Source organism: Ranitomeya imitator, chromosome 5 (assembly GCF_032444005.1).
Source record: "Ranitomeya imitator isolate aRanImi1 chromosome 5, aRanImi1.pri, whole genome shotgun sequence".
NCBI classification, from domain to species: Eukaryota; Metazoa; Chordata; class Amphibia; order Anura; family Dendrobatidae; genus Ranitomeya; species Ranitomeya imitator.
In genome coordinates this window covers 233,593,615-233,609,675 of record NC_091286.1, presented here as the reverse complement: position 1 = coordinate 233,609,675, position 16,061 = coordinate 233,593,615, and the positions used below count along the sequence as shown (strand labels likewise).

Here is a 16,061-nt window from a genome sequence, read left to right as displayed (position 1 = left end):
ATCCACCCATACACCCAGGTCTTTTTCATTGACGGTTTTGCCCAGAGTTTTAGAATTAAGCACATAATTATACATCTTATTACTTCTACCCAAGTGCATGACCTTACATTTATCCCCATTAAAACTCATTTGCCATTTATCAGCCCAAGCTTCTAGTTTACATAAATCATCCTGTAATATAAAATTGTCCTCCTCTGTATTGATTACCCTGCAGAGTTTATTGTCATCTGCAAATATTGAAATTCTACTCTGAATGCCCCCTACAAGGTCATTAATAAATATGTTAAAAAGAAGAGGGCCCAATACGGACCCCTGTGGTACCCCACTGCTAACCGCTATCCAGTCCGAGTGTGCTCCATTAATAACCACCCTTTGTTTCCCATCCCTGAGCCAGCTGTTATGAACAGGTAATTCAGAACCACAATGGACATTGAAGTTCAGAGCACACAAAGTGACCTGACAATTAACAAAAACAAAGGACGAGCTCTGAGACGTGGGAACTCTGCTGACCGCAATCCCTAATCCTAACACACCACACTAGAGGTAGCCGTGGATTGCGCATAACGCTCCCTATGCAACTCGGCACAGCCTGAGAAACTAACTAGCCCTGAAGATAGAAAAATAAGCCTACCTTGCCTCAGAGAAATTCCCCAAAGGAAAAGGCAGCCCCCCCACATATAATGACTGTGAGTAAGATGAAATACAAACACAGAGATGAAATAGATTTAGCAAAGTGAGGCCCGACTTACTGAATAGACCGAGGATAGGAAAGATAGCTTTGCGGTCAACACAAAAACCTACAAACAACCACGCAGAGGGGCAAAAAGACCCTCCGCACCGACTAACGGTACGGAGGTGCTCCCTCTGCGTCTCAGAGCTTCCAGCAAGCAAGAAAAACCAATATAGCAAGCTGGACAGAAAAAAAAGCAAAAATAACACAAGCAAAACTTAGCTTATGCAGGATAGACAGGCCACAGGAACGATCCAGGAGGAAGCAAGACCAATACTAGAACATTGACTGGAGGCCAGGATCAAAGCACCAGGTGGAGTTAAATAGAGCAGCACCTAACGACCTAACCTCATCACCTGAGGAAGGAAACTCAGAAGCCGCAGTACCACTCTCATCCACCAAAGGAAGCTCATAGACAGAACCAGCCGAAGTACCACTCTCGACCACAGGAGGGAGCTTGGCCACAGAATTCACAACAGCCAGCTCTCAACCCACTTGCACATATTTTCCCCTATCCCCATTTTTCTCATTTTATGTATCAACCTTTTGTGTGGCACCGTATCAAAAGCTTTTGAAAAGTCCATATACACTACATCCACTGGGTTCCCTTGGTCCAATCCGGAACTTACGTCTTCATAGAAACTGATCAAATTAGTCTGACATGAACGGTCCCTAGTAAACCCGTGCTGATACTGGGTCATGAGGTTATTCCTCTTCAGATACTCCAGTATAGCATCCCTTAGAATGCCCTCCAGGATTTTACCCACAGTAGAGTTTAAGCTTACTGGCCTATAATTTCAGAGTTCAGTTTTTGTTCCCTTTTTGAATATTGGCACCACATTTGCTATACGCCAGTCCTGTGGCACAGACCCTGTTATTATGGAGTCTTTAACCCCTTTACCCCCAAGGGTGGATTGCACGTCAATGACCAGGCCAATTTTTACAATTCTGACCACTGTCCCTTTATGAGGTTATAACTCCGAAACGCTTCAACGGATCTTAGCGATTCTGAGATTGTTTTCTTGTAACATATTGTACTTCATGATAGTGCTAAAATTTCTTCGATATAACTTGCGTTTATTTGTGAAAAAAACGGAAATTTGGCGAAAATTTTGAAAATTTCACAATTTTCCAACTTTGAATTTTTATTCTGTTAAACCAGAGAGTTATGTGACACAATATAGTTAATAAATAACATTTCCCACATGTCTACTTTACATCAGCACAATTTTTGAAACAAACTTTTTTTTTTCAAGGAAGTTATAAGGGTTAAAATTTGACCAGCAATTTCTCATTTTTACAACCAAATTTACAAAACCATTTTTTTTAGGGACCACCTCACATTTGAAGTCATTTTGAAGGGTCTATATGGCAGAAAATACCCAAAAGCGACACCATTCTAAAAACTGCACCCCTCAAGGTGCTCAAAACCACATTCAAGAAGTTTATTAACCCTTCAGGTGATTCACAGCAGCAGAAGCAACATGGAAGGAAAAAAATTAACATTTTACTTTTTAGTCACAAAAATGATCTTTCAGCAATAATCTTTTTAATTTCCCAAGGGTAAAAAGAGAAAATGGAACTCAAAAGTTGTTGTCCAATTTATCCTGAGTACGCTGATACCCCACATGTGAGGGGGAACCACTTTTTGGGCGCATGGCAGGGCTCAGAAGGAAAGGAGCGCCGTTTGACTTTTTCAAGCTAAATTAGGCTGGAATTGAGATCGGACGCCATGTCGCGTTTGGCGACCCCCTGATGTGCCTAAACAGTGGAAACCCCCCACAAATGACCCCATTTTGGAAACTAGACCCCCTAAGGAACTTATCTAGATGTGTCATGAGCACTTTTATCCCCCAAGTGCTTCACGAAAGTTTATAACGCCCGGGCGTGAAAAAAAAAAATCCTATTTTTTCCACAAACATGATCGTTTAGTCCCCAATTTTTTATTTTCTCAAGGGTAAAAGGAGAAATTGGACCCCAAAAGTTGTTGTCCAATTTGTCCTGAGTACGCTGATACCCCATATGTGGGGGGAACCACTGTTTGGGCGCATGGCAGGGCTCAGAAGGAAAAGAGCGCCGTTTGACTTTTTCAAGCTAACTTTGGCTGGAATTGAGATCGGACGCCATGTTGCGTTTGGAGAGCCCATGATGTGCCTAAACAGTGGAAACCCCCCACAAGTGACCCCATTTTGGAAACTAGACCCTCTAAGGAACTTATCTAGTTGTGTGGTGAGAATTTTGAACCCCCACGTGCTTCACTAAAGTATATAATGCCCAGGCGTGAAAATAAAAAATCCTATTTTTTCCTACAAAAATGATATTTTAGTCCCCAATTTTTAATTTTCCCAAGGGTACCAGGAGAAATTGGACCCCAAAAGTTGTTGTCCAATTTGTCCTGAGTACGCTGATACCCCATATGTGGGGAGGAACTACTGTTTGGGCACACGTTGGGGCTCGAAAGGGAAGTAGTGACGTTTTGGAATGCAGACTTTGATGGAATGTTCTGCTGGCATCATGTTCCATTTGCAGAGCCCCTGATGTGACTAAACAGTAGAAACCCCCCACAAGTGACCCCATTTTGGAAACTGTACCCCCTAAGGAACTTATCTAGGTGTTTGGTGAGAATTTTGAACCCCCACGTGCTTCACCAAAGTTTATAATGCCCAGGCGTGAAAATAAAAAATCCTATTTTTTCCCACAAAAATGATATTTTAGTCCCCAATTTTTAATTTTCCCAAAGGTAACAGGAGAAATTGGACATCAAAAGTTGTTGTCCAAATTGTCCTGATTACGCTGGTACGCCATATGTGGGAAAAAACAGTTTAGGCACACGTTGGGGCTCGAAAGGGAAGTTGTGACGTTTTGGAATGCAGAAATTGTCTGCGGTCGTCATGTTCCGTTTGCAGAGCCCCTGATGTGCCTAAACAGTAAAAAAAAAACACAAGTGACATCATTTTGGAACCTAGACCCCCCCCAAGGAACTTATCTAGATGTGCCCCCTTTTTGGAACTAATGTACGCTTTCTTGTAAAGTAAATTAGTAGTGCATGGAGGTGTGGTACAATCTGAAGCAATCCTTCATACACAGGCCAGGTTTTTCGGGGCAGGTGTCGCATTGATAAATGGTGTCCTTGCGTATTCCCCTTTTGTAACACACTCGGCACCTTTTTTGCGGCTTACCTTTTCTGCCGGTTGGCGGGACCACCCCCGGAAAATGCTGGCCTGGTACGATACGAGCACCTTCAGTTCCGGAAGTACTGGGGCCCTCTCCTTCCGGAGTACCAAATATCAGGGCCTTAACCACTACCTCCTGGAACTGAAGGTACGACGTATCGGTGTGGCGTGCACATCGTAACAGCAGGAAAGCGTTGAGCATTGCCATTTGTACGATGTGGACGGCCAACTTTTTGTACCACACCTTGGCCTTTCTCAAAGCACTGTATGGTTGGAGGAGTTGATCAGAGAGATCAACCCCCCCCCATGCTTTTGTTGTAGCCCAGTACACAGTCCGGTTTGCAGACCTGTGTAGAGGTACCCCGTACAGTGCTGAGGGCTCTGCCATCACCATGTATGGTGGTCAAGAGAAGGACATCCCTCTTGTCCTTGTACTTGACCACCAGCAGGTGGTCGCTACATTGGGCCTTGCTCTCACCTTTTCTGAGCATCTGCCGAAGTAGCGTCTTTGGGAGGCCTCTCTGATTTTTGCGCACAGTACCGCAGGCTGCGGTACCTCGCGCAGAGAGGGATTTGTAGAGTGGGATGCTGGTATAAAAGTTATCAGTATAGAGGTGATAACCTTTATCCAGCAGTGGGTGCACCAAATCCCACACGATCTTCCCACTCACTCCCAGGACAGGAGGACACTCAGGGGGTTCAATCCTGCTGTCCTTCCCTTCATACACTCTAAACCTGTGGATGTACCCTGAGGCACTCTCACACAGCTTGTAGAGTTTGATTCCGTAACTGGCCCTTTTGTTGGGCAGGTATTGACGGAATCCGAGCCGCCCCTTAAAATGGACCAAGGACTCATCCACGCAGATGTCCCTTTTGGGCACGTACACTTCAGAAAACTTTTTGTTGAAGTGTTCGATGACCGGCCGAACTTTGAACAGACGGTCAAAGTTGGGGTCATCTCGTGCGGGACACTGTGCATTATCGGAATAATGCAGGAATTTATGGATGGCCTCAAAACGTCTCCGAACCATGGCCATTCGGAATACTGGAGTGTTATATAAAACATCTACACTCCAATATTGCCGCATTTCTGGCTTCTTCACGATCCCCATGTGGAGGACCAGGCCCCAAAACTGCATCATTTCAACTGCGTCTACAGGAGACCAGTTGGAAAATGATGTACCGGGGTTTTGCTCCAAAAATTGACGAGCATACAAATTAGTTTGCTCCACCATGAGGTTAATAAAATCCTCAGAGAAAAAGACTTTGAAAAAGTCTGTTTCTGTGAGGCCCGTGGTGTCAAACTTGATTCCTGATTCTGCCACAAAATCAGGAATCAGTGGCTCGTAATTTTCGGGGGGCGAGGTCCATGTGGGTTCCGCAGTGGGGAGCGCTGGTTCAGGAGTGGTGGGGGCTGCCTCATCTTCTGTCCTGGGGCGTCTGCGTGGTGGTTCCGCAGGACCCGAGGAGGAAGATGAGGAGGAAGAGGAGGAGGAGGAGGAAGAGGATGAAGAATCAGAAAAGTGAAGAAAAGTGGGATCCTCTCCCTCGCTATCAGTGTCGGAGGCAAGGAAAGCATATGCCTCCTCCAATGAATAGCGCTGTTGGGACGAACGGGACGAGCGGGACATTTTTGTGTGAATATGGTGATTGGGTGCACTTTATTGATAACTGTATGTGTATGTGTGGGGGGATAGTGATTTGTGCAAACTTATCTGAAAAGAAAATGCTAAAAGGAGAAGAAAAACCTGTAAAAAAAAAAAAAAAAGGCAGGCACAAACTCTGATAAGAGAACTGCGTCACTTATCAAAGTTTGGCGGCTGCGGAATGTGTGTACGGAGGTTGCGCAAAAAGGCTGAAGGGAAAAAAGCGAGCGCGAGAGTTGATCGGTGAACTGCGTCACCAATCAACGTTCGGCGGCTGTTAAATGGGCGCACGGAAGGAAGTGCAAAGGGGGGTAAAAAGAGGGGGAAGGGAGATGGGGGTGGAAGTGGGGATTGGGCAGGGATCAGTGATCAAAACGTACGGTTGTAGTCAGGTGGCGCAAAAGGGGGGTGAAAAAAAAAAAAGGAAAACGGCAGGCACAAACTCTGATAAGTGAACTGCGTCACTTATCAAACTTTGGCGGCTGCGGAATGTGTGTACGGAGTTGGCGCAACGGGGGCGAGGGAAAAAAAGCGAGCGTGAGCGTTGATCGGTGAACTGCGTCACCAATCAACGCTCGGCGGCTACTAAATGTGCGCACGGAGGCGGCACAAATGGGGGTGGAGGGGGTAAAAAGAGGGGGAAGGGGGGATTGGGGTGGATGAACGGGGATTGGGGTGGATGAACGGGGATTGGGGTGGATGAACGGGGATTGGGCAGGGATCAGGGATAAAACTTACGTTTAGTTGTCTTCTTTCTTTAGCAGGGATTGTGGTGCTACAGGCTGCTGTGACACCACAATACCCAGCACGGCAGGGAGATCCAGGCACAAAATCCAGCAGGGAGATCCAGCAGTATGACCGCTCTGTAGGAATCCTCAGCTAGAATGAGGACCCTGCAGAGCGGTCATACACAGGTCAGGCAGGTGACACAGACAGGTCACAGAGCGGTCATGCTGCTGCTGTGACCTGTCATTGGTGGGATCGACCATAACATCGATCCCACCAATCAGAGCTTTCCTGGTGACCTGGCTGTGACCTGCCTAGGATCGGATCTGTTCGCGCCATCCTAGGCAGGTCACAGCCAGGTCACCTGCAGGGCACAGAGCGGTCACAGCGTGATCGCCGCTGCGCCCTGTGATTGGCGCGATCGACGATGACATCGATCGCGCCAATCGGCTCCTGCAGGCCCTGCTGGGCCTGCACTGTGTCCTATCCTAGGATCGGTGCTATTAGAGCACCGATCCACGCAGGTTCCGGCAGGGCACAGCGCGGTAATACCGCGCTGTGCCCTGCGATTGGCGCGATCGATGCGATCGGCGATCGCGCCAATCCGGGGTGTTCTTGCCGGTGCCTGGCGTTGCCAGGCACCGGACCTAGGATCGAGTACATCGGTACTCGATCCTAGCCTGTGACCTCATTGTTTCAGCCGCTCCGATTGGCTGAAACAATGAGAATGGCTGTGATTGGCTGTTCAGAATTGAACAACCAATCACAGCGATCGAGAGGGTGGGTGGGCGGCGACAATGCCCTGGATGCCGAGACCATCTCCCCCCAGGTGAGATAGCGTCGGAATTTTAATGCGATCACCGTGACTTAAGTCGCGGTATCGCATTAAAGGGCAGGACGTACTATCCCGTCAAGGGTCAGATAGGCCCAGGGCACCTCGACGGGATAGTACGTCCAAGGTCACAGAGGGGTTAAAGATTAAAAATAATGGTCTATCAATGACTGTACTTAATTCCTGCAGTACTCGAGGGTGTATCCCATCCGGGCCCGGAGATTTGTCAATTTTAGTGATTTTTAGACGCCGCCGCACTTCCTGCTGGGTTAAGCAGGTGACATTTAATTGGGAATTTTTATCACTAGACATTTTGTCTGCCATGGGATTTTCTTGTGTAAATACTGATGAAAAAAAGTCATTTAGCATATTGGCTCTATCCTCATCCTCATCCACCATCTCACCCAGACTATTTTTAAGGGGGCCAACACTATCATTTTTTAGTTTCTTACTATTTATGTAGTTAAAGATTATTTTAGGACTATTTTTACTCTCTCTGGCAATGAGTCTCTCTGTCTCAATCTTTGCTGCCTTGATTTGCTTTTTACAGAATTTATTTAATTTTCTGTATTTATTTAATACCTCCTCACTACCTACTTCCTTTAATTCTCTAAATGCTTTCTTTTTATCACTTATTGCGCCCCTTACAGCTCTATTTAGCCATATTGGTTTCCTCCTATTTCTAGTATGTTTATTCCCATACGGTATATACTGTGCACAGGTCCTATCCAGGATGCTAATAAACGTCTCCCATTTTCTTTGTGTATTTTTGTGTCTCAGGATATCGTCCCAGTTAATTGCACCAAGATCCTCTCTCATCCGTTGGAAATTTGCCCTCCTGAAGTTTAGTGTCCTTGTAACCCCTCTACTACACATCTTTTTAAAGGATACATGAAAACTTATTATTTTGTGATCGCTATTTCCCAAGTGACCCCCAACCCTTATATTTGATATGCGGTCTGGCCTGTTGGTTAATATTAGGTCTAGCAGTGCCCCCCTTCTTGTTGGGTCCTGAACCAGTTGTGAAAGGTAATTGTCTCTCATAATTGTCAAAAACCGATTACCTTTGCTGGAACTGCAGGTTTCTGTTCCCCAATCTATTTCAGGGTAGTTGAAGTCCCCCATAATAATGACTTCTCCTTGAGTCGCAGCTTCATCTATTTGCTTTACGAGGATATTCTTCATTGCTTCCATTATTTTTGGAGATTTATAACAAACCCCTATCAGTAATTTTTTATTTTTTCCCCCTCCCCTTATCTCCACCCACAGGGATTCTACATTTCCATTAAATTTACCTATATTATCGCGCAGGATGGGTTTTAAGGATGATTTTACATATAGACACACCCCTCCCCCTCGCTTATCTGTATGGTCATTTCTGAACAGGCTATAGCCCTGCAAGTTAACAGCCCAGTCATGGCTCTCATCCAGCCACGTTTCAGATATCCCCACCATGTCATAATTATGCTCCAACAACATTAGTTCTAATTCGTCCATTTTGTTGGCGAGGCTTCTGGCATTAGTATACATGCACTTTATGTTCCTCTCTGTACTTCTATTTCTTAAATTATTAACTGTTCTGACCCCACCCCCCATGCGACCGCCACCCCCAACTTCCTTATTTGTGCCCAGGTCTCTGTCTGCACTATCTTCCCCTCCTATAAAATGAATACCCTCCCCCCCAATTCCTAGTTTAAACACTCCTCCAACCTTCTAGCCATTCTCTCCCCCATGTTGAGTAAGACCACCATTATTTTAAGCTGAAAATGCAGTGTACCACAAATTAGATGTTGTGTGCCATACAAATATTACATACAAAAATACCACAACTGATGTAGTAACACTTGCAGGCTGTGTTCACATTGCATTGTCATCCAAGTAGTGTAATACATTAAGATTGAAAATGTATTTCTAGAACATTTGTCAACTGTCAGGAACAATTGTTTTGAAGATAAGCATTCAATATCCCTTTCCTGTAGTAACATATGCTAAATATTATCCCAAAAGTCAGCTGGAAGCATTGTCATGTCACACCCAGATGAAATATTTATTTAAACTTAAGCAGGCAGACTATAGACTTCATTGCACACTGACCAGTATGTGCCTTTGTCTCGGCTCTCCTCATCAGTGAAATTGGAATCCAGAAATGTATCTTTGTAGATTCTTCCCACCAAACAGTACACGTCAGAGGCAACTTGGTCTTCTTGCTGCACCATTGGTAACATTATCTCCAGAGCTTTCTCCCTATCCCCAGGGTGTCTCCTTCTAAACAAAAAATGAAATCACAAAAAGAATTACATCCACAATTCACTGTATTTTAATTGACCACACTGTAACACAAAATACAGAAGGATAAATCCCCTTCCCTGAAGCGTAATTGACATGCCATATAGGATTGGTTGTATAAAGAAAGAGGGATAAAAACAGAAAGAAAGCAACACATACAAGAACCAAACCCACTGGTGGAATTCACAAACCCAAGCTAACTTGCAGAATTTCCACCAAAAAAATAGAAATTGTCTATTTATTAGTTGATACGAAGTGAGAGCAACCGCCGATGTTTGGTCTTTATTGACTTGGGGTACATGAACACAATGTCTTTTTTTTTTTTTTTTTTTTTAAAGGTGGATTCTGCATGGAACCCGTCTGAAAAGTAAAGAAAAGATACCGGTATATCAATCTATCTATACATACACACACACTCACAATGTAAAAGGTGGCTGCCGGACACATAGTGGATGGGAGCCATGTATCACAGAGGTGGTTATCCTCTGTGTACTAGAGCATTACCCCAGGTTTATATCACATAGTAATAAGAGGGGTTAATCGGCCATGACAGGTTAATTGTGAGCAGCTGAAGAGTTGGGTGGGAAGGCTGTTCTCCATATCTCCAACCCTCGGTGTGGATCACATTGTAAAATGAAACCGGTGTCTCACACATGTCTATGTGTGGAAGTGTGCAGACCTCCAGGATTGTGTGCCTTTGCTAAAGGGCTAAGAAGCTGGACTATCCCAAGCGGGCGAACCCACACTATTGTATGGACTTTACGTTTCACTTTGTGCTGGATAAGGGCTGTATTTAAATTTTGCTGTGGTGCGGTTTATGAGGAATGAAATAAATCAGCCGGACTTTTAAATAGAAACTGTTCCTGTAATACCTCACATCGCTCCAAAGTAAGCAGCACTGTTACAACATATACACACACAGTGCCTTGGAGAAGTATTCATATCCTGTGAACTTTAACAGCATTTTATGTGATATACTGTAGCGCACGGGGTAGTGGAACCACTGTGCCATGGACAGAGGAGAGCTTGGAAGGGTTTGACTAGGCAAACCCCTGAATCTTCACTAGAGCGCCTAATGGTGTGGTAAGACTTGGCTCTAGATGGAGGCAAGGTGCTGCTGAAGGACAGACCTCAGACACATGGCAGCTGACACCCAAAGGGGTAGGAAGCTTGAACAGCCAGGAATGGATAGCACAGCAGGTGTTAGTTACTGGCAGAATTGGTTGGCAAACAGGTGAACACAGTAGGTACTGGCAGGCATGGCTGGTATACAGTAAGGTATGGCACTTCATGGCAAGCATGGCTGGTTTACAAGAACAGTGGACCTGAAAACTAGCAAGCGTACAAAACTGACAGAACATGTTGCTCAGGCACCTCCCAATAGGTGGAGATGCCTAAATAATAAGTGTATCCCAGGTACTGGCTGGGGAAACTTTAGAACAATGCATAGTGTCTCTCCAAGCGGCCGGGTCTGCGCACACACGCCCTGAGCACATTGTCCGGGGATCTGCCAGATGTCAGCAGACCACTGGAGACCATCGCAGAAAAAGGAAGTGCGGGCCGAGGACCAGAGCGGTGGTTTTCTAAATATTTTAAAAATATAAATCTGGCAGTGCAGAAACATGAATCAGGTGGGCACATCTCCAGGATATTTATTTTCATCTTTATGCCCAGCTCACGTACCATCTAACCAATTATTCATTTGTTTGCATTGGGTGCACGCATGCACGGCTATCCTATATTCATACAATAGCCTCTACCTAGCTTACTGATGTGTATCCACAGGGACAGCACAGCACACATTACTCCTATTATCTAGGCATCTACATTGTTGTAATTTTGAAACAACAGTTACACGTGCATCTCACAAAATTAGAATATCAAAGTGATTTATTTAAGTTCTTCAATACAAAAAGTGAAAGTCATAATAGATAGAGTCATTACAAACAGAGTAATCTATTTCAAGTGTTAATTTCTGTTAATGTTGATTATTATGACTTACAGCCAATGAAAACCCAAAAGTCATTATCTCAGTAAATTAGCATACTTTATAACACCAGCTTGAAAAATGATTTTAAAATCCTACTGAAATGTTCAGTAAATGCACTCAATACTTGGTCTGGGCTCCTTTTGCATCAATTACGGCATCAATGCGGCATGGCATGGAGGCGATCAGCCTGTGGCAATGCTGAGGTGTTATAGAAGCCCAGGTTGCTTTGATAGCAGCTTACAGCTCGTCTGCATTGTTGGGTCTGGTGTCTCTAATCTTCCTGATACAATACCCCATGGATTCTCTATGGAGTTAAAGTCCGTCACAAAAGAACGGCACATCTATAGCGCGTGCCGAAAATGGCATGCGCTAGCGATGCGCTACAGGCAGAAATCATATTGCTGTCAATGGGTGCGCTAACGGACCCGTTGCACGGTGTTAATTGCGACATTTTCGCCATGCAACGCAGTCCGAAAGTGTTAACCCATTAACACAATGTGAACCTAGCCTAATAGACATTGTGTTCACATGCCCATTTTACAAAGAACCGACAACACTAAATGCAGTGAGGAGTTTTCAGATTTGAAATAAGAAATTGATGGTGAAAATCTTTTTTGCAACATGTTTTAGAGACATTAATATACTAAAGCTAATAACCAATGCGATTGTACTTCCTTTTATCATATAAGCAGAAATGCCAACCATAAAAGAGAAGCATTCATATCATGAAAACCGAAGTACCAAACTGTTCTAGGGCCGGTTTCAAAGTTTAGTTTCTATTCTCATACTTTGTGCTGGATCCATTTATGTTCCGTGCTTCATTTTCTAGAAGACTTGTTGCATCCATTTTATCGTGCAGGAAAAGAGATAATCTTCGCTTCTCCTAACAATTAAACAATAAAATACAAGAAACTTGTGTGCCATACGTTTTTTACCCCCACCAAGTCATTAACTTCCTAAGAATACAGGACTTTTTTTTTATCATTTTTTCCTCCTGTTCCTTTTTTTATTTTTCCGTCGACATAGCTGTTTGATGTCATTTTTTTGCAGGACAATATTGTAATTTTAAATTCTTAATTTTATTATACAACATCTTGGAAGATGGGTTCAATAATTCCTAGTGCTGTAAAAAAAAAATAAAAAATGCAATTCTGACATTCTTTTTTAGATTTTGTTTTTTTATGGTGTTCATTATGTATTTAAAAAAAGACCTGGCAACATGATTATCCAGGTCAAGTAAGTTTTTATTTTCACCTTGACGTAGTTGTATGGAGGATTGCTTTTTACACCTAGAGTGGACAATTTGAGTACAAATGAGGCGTGCCCTGAACAAGAAAATAGCAATTCTGCAGTTCCTTTTTTGATGTTAAATAATTTTATATATTAATAGGTCGGACGGGTTTGACATGATGATACCAAATATGTCTATATTTTCAATTTTTTTATTTTTGAAAGAAGAAAATAGGTGAGTTCTAAACCTTTAGAAATATATATATATATTTTTATTTTTTAAAACTTTTTAAAACATTTTTTCATTTCCTCAGACTTTCTGGGGTACTTTAATCTGTGATCATTTGATATTACATTCTGATATACCACAGTGTTTCAGTTTAAAGCGAAACCGCAGGATTCAGCAGACCCCCAAATGCTGGTCACATCAGCAATGATGCCATTTATAGTGATTGACAGCGGAATTTATATTTTTAAATTACAGTAATCAGAGCTATCTCCAGTAACTGCAGTTACAGGCAGATGCTGGCTATGCAATTCTCAGCTCCTGAGTTGGCTTTACACTTTCTGTAACAACCAATGGCATACATTTTCATCTTAGACTGCGAAGGAATAAATGTACATTGGCAAGTTCTATCTGCAGCACATAGGACATGAGTATTTTCTCCATTTGTGTAAAATTAGTCCACAAAAAATAAAAAAGGATGCGTGAACATGCACATTTATTATAACGAGTCCGTAATATATCTGCAAAACTAACGCACAGTAAATGTACCTAAAAACTTTTTAGTGAAATAGACATAAATTTACATTTTACATGACATGTATTGCGCTGAAATGGAATTGTTAAATGTACTCCTAAAAATACATATGGCTTCCATAAATCCAACACAGGCACATTTATAGAAGTTCTGCACCATTTGTTATGGTTAATTCTCCTTTATACAGTACAATTGTGAAACAGATCAACATTTAAGAATTAATCAATGTACAATTGGGATGAACTAAAAAGGAATCAAAAAAGTAACATTGGTTGCTTCTAACTATGCAAAAGTCACCAGAAAATTATTCTCACCTGTTCAGGGCAAACGCGTAATGAAACTTCACATGGAGATGAGAGGACAAATCAAAGGTTGGCAGTCTTTCCAGCGTCTCCACTAGCTTTACAATGGAATCATAATCCTTTCCAGGTGAGCCATTCAGAAGAGAGGGGAAAAATACATGCAATTACATAATGGTGACAGGCTAGTTTATATTGCTGCAAACATATGATCACAGTGCCTGTATACACACACACACACAAACACACACACAATGCACAAACAATACCCGGTTGGACACCTAACATTTTAAAGGGAATCTGTCACCCCATTTTTGGCCTATAAGCTGCGGCCATCGCCATCAGCGATTTATCTACAGCATTCTATAATGCTGTAGATAAGCCCCTGGTGGAACCTGAAAGATAAGAAAAACAAGTTAGATTATACTCACCTGGGGGGGGGGGGAGGGCGGTCCGGTCCGATGGGCGTCACAGGTCCTCCCATTTTCATAAGATGTCGTCCTCTTTGCTTCCTGTTGCGGCTCCTGCACAGGTGTACTTTGTCTGCCCTGTTGAACTGCAGTGCGCAGGAGCTGGGCCTCTCTGACTTTTCCCGCTGCCTGCGCACAGCAGTACTTTGCTCTGCCCTGAACAGGGCAGACAAAGTACGCCTGCGCAGGATCTGTGTCAGAAAGCAAAGAAGAGTGCGTCATCGTATGAAGATGGGAGGCGCCGGACCCGAGGTGAGTATAATCTAACTTGCTTTTCTTATCTTTCAGGTTACATTGGGAGCTTATCTACACCATTACAGAATGCTGTAGATAAGCCACTGATGGCAGTGGCAGCAGCTTATAGGCCAAAAATGGGGTGACAGATTCCCTTTAAGTTGATATTTTCTTTGGAGTGGTCTAAATGGCTCCTAAAGTAACAGGATTTGGAGACTAGAATTCTATACTGCATCAAGCAGTTTTTAAACTGCGTCTAAACTTCAAGTTTCCAACTCTATCAGGAGTTGCTTCATAACCCTGTTTTTTGGAACCCATGATGAAGCATTTGAGTACAATGAGGCAAATGAAATCCAGAGTCTACAACTTTGGACTCCATTTGGCTTTCTTAACCCCTTTACCCCCAAGGGTGGTTTGCATGTTATGGACCGGGCCAATTTTTACAATTCTGACCACTGTCCCTTTATGAGGTTATAACTCTGGAACGCTTCAACGGATCCCGGTGATTCTGACATTGTTTTCTCGTGACATATTGTACTTCATGATAGTGGTAAAATTTCTTTGATATTACCTGCGTTTATTTGTGAAAAAAACGGAAATATGGCGAAAATTTTGAAAATTTCGCAATTTTCCAACTTTGAATTTTTCTGCAATTAAATCACAGAGATATGTCACACAAAATACTTAATAAGTAACATTTCCCACATGTCTACTTTACATCAGCACAATTTTGGAACCAAAATTTTTTTTTTGTTAGGGAGTTATAAGGGTTAAAAGTTGACCAGCAATTTCTCATTTTTACAACACCATTTTATTTTAGGGACCACATCTCATTTGAAGTCATTTTGAGGGGTCTATATGATAGAAAATACCCAAGTGTGACACCATTCTAAAAACTGCACCCCTCAAGGTTCTCAAAACCACATTCAGGAAGTTTATTAACCCTTCAGGTGTTTCACAGGAATTTTTGGAATGTTTAAATAAAAATTAACATTTAACTTTTTTTCACAAAAAATTTACTTCAGCTCCAATTTGTTTTATTTTACCAAGGGTTACAGGAGAAAATGGACCCCAAACCTTGTTGTACAATTTGTCCTGAGTACGCCAATACCCCATAAGTGGAGGTAAACCACTGTTTGGGCGCATGACAGATCTTGGAAGCGAAGGAGCGCCATTTGACTTTTTAATGCAAAATTGACTAGAATTGAGATGGGACGCCATGTTGCGTTTGGAGAGCCCCTGATGTGCCTAAACATTGAAATCCCCCACAAGTGACACCATTTTGGAAAGTAGACCCCCTAAGGAACTTATCTAGAGGTGTGGTGAGCACTTTGACCCACCAAGTGCTTCACAGAAGTTTATAATGCAGAGCCATAAAAATAAAACAAAAATTTTTTCCCACAAAAATTATTTTTTAGTCCCCAGTTTTGTATTTTCCCAAGGGTAACAGGAGAAATTGGACCCCAAAAGTTGTTGTGCAATTTGTCCTGACTGCGCTGATACCCCATATGTGGGGGGGAACCACCGTTTGGGCGCATGGGAGGGCTCGGAAGGGAAGGAGCGCCATTTGGAATGCAGACTTAGATGGAATGGCGTCACATTGCGTTTGCAGAGCCCCTAATGTACCTAAACAGTAGAAACCCCCCACAAGTGACCCCATATTGGAAACTAGACCCCCCCACGA

The 16,061-nt window shown here is 43.1% G+C and overlaps 1 protein-coding gene across 2 annotated transcripts in view; it reads right to left on the bottom strand.

Moving 5' to 3' along the window:
• MAP3K5 (mitogen-activated protein kinase kinase kinase 5) overlaps window positions 1-16,061 on the bottom strand; it is a 295,259-nt gene that overhangs the window by 131,084 nt on the left and 148,114 nt on the right. For both annotated transcript variants that reach the window (XM_069725964.1, XM_069725965.1), the window contains exons 6-7: window positions 13,689-13,795; window positions 9,202-9,372 (exon numbers count right to left, since the gene is read on the bottom strand). In XM_069725964.1, coding sequence (XP_069582065.1) covers window positions 9,202-9,372; window positions 13,689-13,795 — 278 coding nt within the window. The remainder of the gene's footprint in view (window positions 1-9,201; window positions 9,373-13,688; window positions 13,796-16,061) is intronic.